This window comes from Oncorhynchus mykiss, chromosome 2 (assembly GCF_057628025.1).
Source record: "Oncorhynchus mykiss isolate SJ-2025 chromosome 2, ASM5762802v1, whole genome shotgun sequence".
Taxonomy (NCBI): Eukaryota; Metazoa; Chordata; class Actinopteri; order Salmoniformes; family Salmonidae; genus Oncorhynchus; species Oncorhynchus mykiss.
Window position 1 is genome coordinate 94,224,022 of NC_143023.1, and position 11,538 is coordinate 94,235,559.

Sequence of the window (11,538 nt, forward strand, 5' to 3'; positions counted from 1 at the left end):
TGTGGAATAAACTGTGTGCAGCTGACGGTTGACCATACACGTGACAATGATAACACAAGTAATTTATTGTCAGTAACTCAATCACATTTGGATAACGTCAAACATCCAACATGTTGCATGTCAATACCATATAATATACACTACTGTTCAACAGTTTGGGGTCACTTTAGAAATGTCCTTGTTTTTTCCATTAAAATAACATCAAATTAATCAGAAATACAGTGTAGACATTGTTCATGTTGTAAATGACTATCGCAGCTGGAAACTGCAGATTTTTTAAAATGGAATATCTACATAGGCGTACAGAGGCCCATTATCAGCAACCATCACTCCTGTGTTCCAATGTCACGTTGTGTTAGCTAATCCAAGTTTATCATTTTACAAGGCTAATTGATCATTAGGAAACCCTTTTGCAATTATATTAGCACAACTGAAAACTGTTATCCTGATTAAAGAAGCAATAAAACGGGCCTACTTAAGACTAGTTGAGTATCTGGAGCATTAGCATTTTGGGGTTTGATTACAGGCTCAAAATGGCCAGAAACAAAGAACTTTCTTCTGAAACTCGTCAGTCAATTCTTGTTCTGAGGAATGAAGGCTATTCCATGCGAGAAATTGCCAAGGAACTGAAGATCTCGTACAATGCTGTGTACTACTCCCTTCACAGAACTGCGCAAACTATCTCTAACCAGAATAGAAAGAGGAGTGGGAGGCCCCGGTGCACAAATGAAACAAGAGAACAAGTGCATTAGAGTGTCTAGTTTGAGAAACAGACGCCTCACAAGTCCTCAACTGGCATCTTCAATAAATAGTACCCGCAAAACACCAGTCTCAACGTCAACAGTGAAGAGGAAACCCCGATATGCTGGCCTTCTACAACATTAACCATGTCTACACTGTATTCCTGATCAATTCGATGTTATTTTAACGGACAAAAAAATGTGCTTTTCTTTCAAAAACCAGGACATTTCTACGTGACCCCAAATTTTTAAACGATAGTGTATATAATAACCACATTCCATAACATATTCCATAAAGATAAAACATTATTTTCCATTGAGTGACTATAATTATCATATGATATAAATGTGATTTGCGTGCACACACAAAACATATGTACACATAACAACGCAAGAGACTCTGTAGCTATGTAAAACCATGCAAACTAACTCGGTTCCTTGACTGTCATAATGTAAGTTAAACACTGAGAAGTCATAATGATGTCATCGTTCCACCCGTGGCTATTAGGAAGCAGCGAACATCTTCTTTCTGCCCTCCATGCCAGACATGGCATCCACATTCTTACGCCAATCAGTCACTTCCTCTTTCTGTGGGGATGACAGAAGTATTGCACACACAGTTGTATTGCAGGTGCAAAAAAAATAAGTAACGAAAAGAAAGCATTGGGACAGGCTGTACTGTGCATTGAATGTCCTTCTTACCTTCTCCTCTTCCTTCTTGACAGTCTTGAGGTTGGCCTTGAAGTCGACAGACTCTTTGATCTTGGCTCCCAGCAGGGCCCCCATCATGGCTTCAGCTGATACTCTCACCCTCTTCAGCTGAGGTCGCTTCTTGCCCTTCAGTTCAATGATCTTCATGGTCAGATTTTCAATCTATATAACAAGGTGTCAAAAAAAATAAAAGTCTCCATTTCTAAATAAAAGTCCCACATACCAACACAAATATTCACTCTGTGATAAAATGTCACTCCGTGGTAAGAGTACCCGGCTCAAAGCCACAAGAGGGTAGACAATATTTCAAACGTTGCTGTCTGTACATTGATTTGATTGAAATGTTATTGTAAAAAATAAATGCTTATGTTGCCTTTATGTTTTTTAAACAAAGGTTTAGTAAACACTATTCTTCTTAATAAGATATCCCATACTTGGATAGAGGAGGCATTGAAAGATCAAACATTGAAGTGAACTGTTTGTAATATTGGAATTTGAGAATCTGTGGATCGGGTACCTCTGCGTCACTTTTGGAGACTTTCATTGCGATGTCGTACCGCTCTTCATCAACAACATCAATTTTCTGGTGCAGTTCTTTACAAAGAGTCTGTGAAGAGAAAGCAGATTGATATCTGAATATACCGTACTCATAGCCATAGAACCTGAATATTTCAGAATATACCGAATGTACTTAACTCAGACTGAATATACCTAAATATACAAACAAACTCACATTCATAGTACTCTTCCTGAATATAACTAACTATACTGTGGTCATACTCATAGTAACCTACAGATGTGGTCATTTTGATCACTCTGTTGTCCCAGAGAATTTTCCTGAGCCACAGGATTTACACAAATTCACTGAAAATCTGCAGTTCTCCTTCTCGCTCGCTTGTTCAAATGCTAAAGCACCAGACCAAATACATGTCATACTACTTACTGTAGGAGGTCCTATCAAAACGCATTTCCTGTTAGAAAGTATAATTTTTTTTTGAGAATAATAAAATCTTCCTGGAGCAGGATTATTTTACTCCTGCGATGAAACTGATCAAATTAAGATCTGACACCTGTACCTAAACCTGAACATTCCTAAATATACTTATACCATAGTACTGTATCTAAATGAACATTAATATACACATTGTACTGTACCTGAATATACATGACTATACTCATAGTACTGTACCTGAATATACATGACTATATGCATAGTAATGTATCTAAATAATATTCCTATATTAATAGTACCTGCAGGTCCTGTACAGACAGCCCAGAGAGGTTGAGTGCTGGGACTCGTTCACTCAGTGTGCTTTCTCTGTCAATCACCTTCTGCTCCTTTTCAGCCATCAACATAGCCATGGCCTTCTTCACCAGCTTGGTCTGGGATACAACACCATATCATTACTTTATACTATTATGTATTAGCAGTGTACTTGTAGCACAACTGCTATTGTGTTTTATATATCTATGTATGCGTTAGCCACAAATCACAACTCACACACATTATGGAGAAGTATTGTTTAGTTGTGACTGTGACAGTAACAGGGAAGTAAGACACAAAAGCTACCTTCAAGAAGAGTCTGCGAGATGCAGAGATCTTCGACTTTGGTTTTGGCTGAAATGAGGACAGAGAAAATGTCTTAAGCTCATTGCTAAACAAAGAATAAACAATAATATTCACGATCAATATTTTAATGTTAAATTATTAATTGGCTTTTATGGACAGTACCCTTAAAATGTTTGTCTTTGTATTGCTGCTGCCTCAAATTAGCTGATGTAACAAGGGCTTTATATAACACATATGATTGATTTGATAAAAATTCCTGAAATCCAGAATATAAAATAGCCTGATCTTCATGCTATGCTGCAACTGCACCTTCTAGGCCAGCACAGTGAAGCATAAATTGTTGTGATAATAGACCTGTATCCCTTCTTTCTGTTCTTTCCAAAACACTTGAGTGTGCTGTCTCTGACCATCTATCTCTTTTTCTCACTCAGAACGATCTTCTTGACCCTAACCAGTCACGTAGGCTCTCCGCTCTGCCAAAACTGACTCTCTCCCCTCTGTTCCCATCCTCCTAGATCTATCTGCTGCCTTCAACATCCGTGAACCATCAGATCCTCCTCTCCACCCTCTCAGGGTTGGCCGTCTCAGGCTCTGCACACTCCTGGATTGCATCCTACCTGGCATGTCGCTCCTTTATGTATTTGTTTTCAGCTGTTGGCGGTAGGGGCACTTGATTCAGCAGGCCTAGCGCTGGGAAGTGTTCCCGTTTTGAACCATTTAATGTGTCTGAAGGTAGAACTCTGCACACCCAGCAGGCCCAGAGATCAAATCAAGTGCACTTACAGGTCTATCGCTGGCCAATCAGATAGCTCACATCATAAAAAACATGACTAAAGAGACTCAATGAATACAGCAAAGAGTTGCTGTTTTTTTCAACACTTTTATAAGCCATAAAACGTTAGTTCTCCCTACTTCCACTCACACTACAACCAGCACTGCAGCTGTAACGAATGCGTATAGAAAAGTGTTCCCATAAGCTTGCATTGTTATTATTAGCGGCTTTTAATATCAAGAAATATTTAACTTTCTGGTAAAAAGAGTAACCAAATGAATTGGTGCATGAGGCAGAAATGATTCAGTGCGACTTAAGTTTCATTATCAGCTGGAAGACTGTTTCCTTTCCTCAGCGAACAGAGCTCTCTCCCTCCCCTCACTGACCATCAGATGCAGGTCATCAGTACAGTAAAAAGCAAAGAAGCTCACTCAGCTGTGACTCACAAGTAATGCAACAAATAGTCTATTACAAGCGTGATAATATACCTAAATGTTTTTAATTTCAAAATGGTCTGAGAAGAACAAAATTGGCAGGGCAATTCAAGCATAGTGATAATGTATTGGGCCTACAGCTTACTGTACATACTGTACCTCATTGCTACAGAACTGTTTTTAATTGGTTAATAGGCCTAGGTTTTTTAAGTCATGTTAAAAAATGGAGTGGTAGATCTCGGCTTGCGTTTTTACTCAGAAAGTGATCTTGGTGACCACTGCTCTACAACATCCGAAGAGTACGAGCTTTCCTCATACAGGAAGCAGTGCAGATTCTAATCCAGGCCCTTGTCATTTCCCGCCTAGACTACTGCAACTCTCTGTTGGCTGGGTTCCTCGCTTGTGCCATCAAACCCCTGTAACTTATCCAGAACACAGCAGCCCACCTGGTGTTCAACCCTCCTAAGTTCTCCTGTGTCACCCCGCTCCTCCACACACTACACTGGCTTCCAGTCGAAGCTTGCATCATCTTCAAGACTCTCTTTCTTGCCTACGGAGCAGCAAGGAGAACTGCCCCTCCTTACCTTAAGGCTATGTTCAAACCCTACACCCCCCCCTCCCCCCACCACTCCGCCCCACCTCCAAAAAAAAGGGACTTTTCTTCTCCTACTAGCACTGACTGCTGTTGAGGGAAAATGTGCTTGAAACGATTGTGATATGTTGTTGTCTCACCTAGCTGTCTTAAGATGAATGCACTAATTGTAAGTCGCTCTGGATAAGAGTGTCTGCTAAATTACTAAAATGTAAATGTTAATTACACCTGTCAAGATGATCATTGTGTAAGGGCCGTGTTCATTTCTGCACATTTGTTCTGGTTTGAGTATGAAAATTCACTTACCGGCCTGGACCAACATCAATCAATTGGAGAGAAAGAAACCAAAACCCCAAAAGAAGAAGATTGTTACATTTATGTTCTTTGCATATTGTTTACTGCAGTGCCTACAAAATGTCTACACCCTCCTTTGAGTTCTTCACATTTTATCGTTACAAAGTGGGCTTAAAATTGATTTAATTGTCAATTGTTTTAAATGAGCTAAACAATTTTTTTTAACAATCTAAAATACTCTCGAATGTCAAAGTGTAAGAAAAAAATTCTAACATTTATTAAATATGAATGAAAAATAAAAACACTAATAAAGTATTCACCCCCGAGTCAATGCATGTTAGAAACACCTGAGGTAGCGATTACAGCTACAAGTCTTCTTGTCTCATAAGACCATTACACACCTCTATTGTGTAATATTTTCCCATTTAGTGTTTTAAAAATTCTTCAAGCTCTGTCAAGGTGTTGGGATCATGTCTACACAGCAATGTTCAGGTCTTGCCATAGCTTTCAAAGCAGATTTAAATTCAAAACGGGGCTTCTCAGGAAAATGCGCTGCCTTCTTGGTAAGCAACTCCGGTGTAGATTTGGCTTTTGTTTGTTATTGTCCTGCTGAAAAGGGAATTCCTCTCCCAGACTGAAGCAGATTTTCCTCTAGGATTTTGCCTGTGCTTAGCTACATCCTATTTCTTTTCATCATGAAAAACTCCCCAGTATTTGCCAATGTCAAGCATACCCATACCATGACGCAGCCACCACCACGCTTGAGAATAAGAAGACAGTTACTCAGTGATGTGTTGTGTTGGATTTGCCCAAACATAAGGCATTGCATTTATGCCAAAAAGTGTATTCCTTTGCCATGTTTTTTTTCTTCAATATTACTTTAGTGTCTTATTGCATATTTCTATTCTTCTTTTCACTCTGTGATTTAGGTCGTTATTGTGGAGTCACTAAAATGCTGTTGATCTATCCTCATTTTTCTCCAATTACAGCCATTGCACTCTGTAACTGATTAAAAATGTCCAATTGCCTCATGGTGACATCTCTAAGCAGTTTCCTTCCTGTCCTGCAGCTCAGTTCAGAAGGATGACTGTATCTTTGAGTTGTCTGGGTGGTTTAATACATAATCCTAATTATTAACTTGACCATGCTTAAAGATATATACAATGTCTTATTTGTTATTGTTACCCATCTACCAATCACTGCCTTTATTTCTGAGGTTTTCGAAAAGCTCCCTGGTCTTTGTAGTTGAATCTGGGCTTGAAATTCAATACTTGACTGCGGGACCTTACATATGTTGTATGTATGGGGGACAGAGGAAGGGTTAGTCATTATGTCACCCCCTATTACTTCATACAGAGGGAGTCCATGTAACTTATTATATGATTTGTTAAGCCACATTTGACTTCTGAACTAATTTAGGCTTGCCTAAACAAACGTTTGAATACTTACGCAACGACTATATTTTGTATTAATTTGTCAAAAACAATTATAATTTTACTTTCACTTCAAATATTTTGTGTGGATCAATTACAAAAAAATACAATTAAATCTATTTCAATCCCACTTTGTAATACAACAAAATGTGGATCAAGTTCAAGGGGATGTACACTTCCTAAAGTCACTGTATATGTTGACAGCAATGCAATTAAATATGAGACGTCGATACTTACGCTTCAGACATGGTTGCGGTTCTCTGTGTCTCCTACATATTTCACAATGTAAAAAAGTTCAACAGTTACAACAGACTCAAAGACGTTTTCAAAACTACATCATATTACAGACAGACAGCTTATTTTATTACGGACAGTTTTCAGCACGCCAAACTATAGCTAAACTATTTTAGATAAAACATACATAAAACAATACATTTAGTTCATTTTGATAATATTCCAATCTATTCTAGCAGATTATCAAATAAAAACAATCTTATTTCTTTAACGACAGCAAATGACTGTAATATAACATCGTACAACATACAACTATAATACATGACCTTGCAGAAATAAAATAATGGTTGAAAGTCAGTACTGTTAACACACAATAAATCTGTCAGAGTAGTATTTTGTCTTTATTTTATTCAGTGTTTAATTTAGGATTTAGAAACATATCTGACTAGTGTTTAGTATTTGGGGTATTATCAAAGAATGCTAGTATGCAGATTTATAACTTGATTAAGAAAGGTCTTCTCCCAAGAGATCTCCTTTTTAGTATTGCAGACTTTAGACTGCATGAATTGTACACACAAATGGAGATGGAGTTATGAGCACAAATAGCTAAACTGGTTAGCGATCTTCTTTAATATCTCACAAAAATCACATATATCAAACATACATAACAGAAAACAATTCTCTGGTTGTTTGCCAATTCATAAAATTACCATGAAATTTACCATGAAAACAAAAAATGCAATAAAGTTCTGGTCTTACCCGATTGCAATAGAAATTGTTGGCAAACTAAAACAATCCTGACATAAATCACATGTACAAACTTCAACTTCAACTTGACATCTCTTTGTTGGGGTATCTACTCACACTGACAGCAAGCTACTGTCAAAAACAGACACAAAATAAAATTCTTTACCACAATCAGATTTTACACGTTCCTCCTTTGAGGCGTTATGTTAATACTGGAAACGTACCTTTCAGGTGAAGAAAAGCTACTGTAACGTTACTAGTTGTCTTTGTGAGGCTGGAGGGATGAAAAGTGGGTTACTATATAGATTCTGGACCTCATGTGAGTGGCTCACCAAAATAGACCTTCTGTCCTCACCATTCTTATTATGTGTGACCTTCCACACATAGTAACTTGATTTGAGTTTTGGTGGTGATACTTTATATTCTACTACATGTTATTTGAGAGTGTAAATAAATCTATGTAAGTGATACATTATATTTGGTGAACACAACCAAGAGCACTTCAGAGAATTTGATTCGTGTCACATAACTAACTGTACAATGCCATGTCGCTTGGAAATGAATAATGATCACACTGTACCCGGACGGTTTATTATAAGAATTAAAAGATAGATGTACACTATCGGTCAAAAGTTAGAAGTTTAGAACACCTACTCATTCAAGGGTTTTTCTTTATTTTTACTATTTCTACATTGTAGAATAATAGCGAAGACATCCAAACTATGAAATAACACACGTGGAATCATGTAGTAACCAAAAAATTGTTAAACAAACCAAAATATATTTTATATTGGAGATTCTTCAAATAGCCACCTTTTGCCTTGTTGACAGCTTTGCACTCTCTTGGCATTCTCTCAACCAGCATCACCTGGAATGCTTTTCCAACAGTTCCCACATATGCTGAGCACTTGTTGGCTGCTTTTCCTTCACTTTGCGGTCCGACTCATCGTAAACCATCTCAATTTGGTTAAGGTCGGGGGATTGTGGAGGTCAGGTCATCTGATGCAGCACTTCATCACTCTCCTTCTTGGTAAATAGCCCTTACACAGCCTGGAGGTGTGTTGGGTCATTGTCCTCTTGAAAAACAAATGATAGTCCCACTAAGCCCAAACCAGATGGGATGGCGTATCACTGCAAAATGCTGTGGTAGCCATGCTGGTTAAGTGTGCCTTGAATTCTAAATCAATCACAGACATTGTCCCCAGCAAAGCACCCCCACACTATAACACCTCCTCCTCCATGCTTTACGGTGGGAAATACACATGCAGAGATAATCTGTTCACCCGCACTGCGTCTCACAAAGACACGGCAGTTAGAACCATAAATCTCTCATTTGGACTCCAGACCAAGGACAAATTTCCACCGGTCTAATGTCCATTGTTTGTGTTTCTTAGCCCAAGCAAGTTTCTTCTTATTACTGGTGTCCTTTAGTATTGGTTTCTTTGCAGCAATTTGACCATGAAGGCCTGATTCTCCTCTGAACAGTTGATGTTGAGATGTGTCTGTTACTTGAATTATGTGAAGCATTTATTTGGGCTGCAATTTCTGAGGCTGGTAACTCTAATGAACTTATTCTCTGCAGCGGAGGAAACTTTGGGTCTTCCATTCCTGTGGCGGTCCTCATGAGAGCCAGTTTCATCATAGCACTTGATGGTTTTTACGACTGCACTTGAAGAAACTTTAAAAGTTATTGAAATTTTCCGAATTGACTGACCTTCATGTCTTAAAGTAATGATGGACTGGCATTTGTCTTTGCTTATTTGAGCTGTTCTTGACATAATATGGACTTGGTCTATTACCAAGTAGGGCTTTCTTCTGTATACCACCGCTACCTTGTTACAACACAACTGATTGGCTCAAACGCATTAAGAAGGAAAGAAATTCCACAAATGAACTTTTAAGAAGGCACACCTGTTAATTAGAATGCCAAGAGTGTACAAAGCTGTCATCAAGACAAAGGGTGGCTATTTGAAGAGTCTCAAATCTGAAATATATTTTCATTTGTTTAACACTTTTTTGGTTACTTCATGATTCCATATACAGTGCCTTGCGAAAGTATTCGGCCCCCTTGAACTTTGCGACCTTTTGCCACATTTCAGGCTTCAAACATAAAGATATAAAACTGTATTTTTTTGTGAAGAATCAACAACAAGTGGGACACAATCATGAAGTGGAACGACATTTATTGGATATTTCAAACTTTTTTAACAAATCAAAAACTGAAAAATTGGCCGTGCAAAATTATTCAGCCCCCTTAAGTTAATACTTTGTAGCGCCACCTTTTGCTGCGATTACAGCTGTAAGTCGCTTGGGGTATGTCTCTATCAGTTTTGCACATCGAGAGACTGACATTTTTTTCCATTCCTCCTTGCAAAACAGCTCGAGCTCAGTGAGGTTGGATGGAGAGCATTTGTGAACAGCACTTTTCAGTTCTTTCCACAGATTCTCGATTGGATTCAGGTCTGGACTTTGACTTGGCCATTCTAACACCTGGATATGTTTATTTTTGAACCATTCCATTGTAGATTTTGCTTTATGTTTTGGATCATTGTCTTGTTGGAAGACAAATCTCCGTCCCAGTCTCAGGTCTTTTGCAGACTCCATCAGGTTTTTCCAGAATGGTCCTGTATTTGGCTCCATCCAACTTCCCATCAATTTTAACCATCTTCCCTGTCCCTGCTGAAGAAAAGCAGGCCCAAACCATGATGCTGCCACCACCATGTTTGACAGTGGGGATGGTGTGTTCAGCTGTGTTGCTTTTACGCCAAACATAACGTTTTGCATTGTTGCCAAAAAGTTCAATTTTGGTTTCATCTGACCAGAGCACCTTCTTACACATGTTTGGTGTGTCTCCCAGGTGGCTTGTGGCAAACTTTAAACGACACTTTTTATGGATATCTTTAAGAAATGGCTTTCTTCTTGCCACTCTTCCATAAAGGCCAGATTTGTGCAATATACGACTGATTGTTGTCCTATGGACAGAGTCTCCCACCTCAGCTGTAGATCTCTGCAGTTCATCCAGAGTGATCATGGGCCTCTTGGCTGCATCTGTGATCAGTCTTCTCCTTGTATGAGCTGAACGTTTAGAGGGACGACCAGGTCTTGGTAGATTTGCAGTGGTCTGATACTCCTTCCATTTCAATATTATCGCTTGCACAGTGCTCCTTGGGATGTTTAAAGCTTGGGAAATCTTTTTGTATCCAAATCCGGCTTTAAACTTCTTCACAACAGTATCTCGGACCTGCCTGGTGTGTTCCTTGTTCTTCATGATGCTCTCTGCGCTTTTAACGGACCTCTGAGACTATCACAGTGCAGGTGCATTTATACGGAGACTTGTTTACACACAGGTGGATTGTATTTATCATCATTAGTCATTTAGGTCAACATTGGATCATTCAGAGATCCTCACTGAACTTCTGGAGAGAGTTTGCTGCACTGAAAGTAAAGGGGCTGAATAATTTTGCACGCCCAATTTTTCAGTTTTTGATTTGTTAAAAAAGTGTAAAATATCAAATAAATGTCGTTCCACTTCATGATTGTGTCCCACTTGTTGTTGATTCTTCACAAAAAAAATACAGTTTTATATCTTTATGTTTGAAGCCTGAAATGTGGCAAAAGGTCGCAAAGTTCAAGGGGGCCGAATACTTTCGCAAGGCACTGTATGTTATTTCATAGTTTTGATGTCTTCACTATTATTCTACAATGTAGAAAAAAAGAAATAGTCCAAATAAAGAAAAACCCTTGAATGAGTAGGTGTTCTAAAACCTTTTACCGGTAGTGTACCTCTGTCAAAAATATTATATTTTGCACAAATTGGCAATAAATGTACAATATACACCCCAAGCCAATGGATATCCAGAGTATCTATTTCCTAAATACAGAGAGTATATTAAGAGTATTGTCCTGTCTTCCGCTGTTTGACTAGCTCTCTGAAATAAAAGAAAATGGTTGAATCCCAATCCCTACCACAGCAATGCATAATGCCCCCATAATAATTTCACAAGCAGATGA

The 11,538-nt window shown here is 38.5% G+C and overlaps 1 protein-coding gene across 1 annotated transcript; it reads right to left on the reverse strand.

Moving 5' to 3' along the window:
- Window positions 1–45: 45 nt before the first annotated feature.
- Window positions 46–3,143, reverse strand: LOC110500065 (troponin I, slow skeletal muscle). The gene is made up of 5 exons (XM_021577212.3): window positions 3,022–3,143; window positions 2,703–2,834; window positions 1,969–2,058; window positions 1,443–1,613; window positions 46–1,328 (listed from the first exon to the last, which is right to left on the reverse strand). The coding sequence occupies exons 2-5, from the start codon at window positions 2,811–2,813 to the stop codon at window positions 1,245–1,247; spliced, it is 456 nt and encodes a 151-aa protein (XP_021432887.2). The 5' UTR covers window positions 2,814–2,834; window positions 3,022–3,143; the 3' UTR covers window positions 46–1,244.
- Window positions 3,144–11,538: the final 8,395 nt, after the last annotated feature.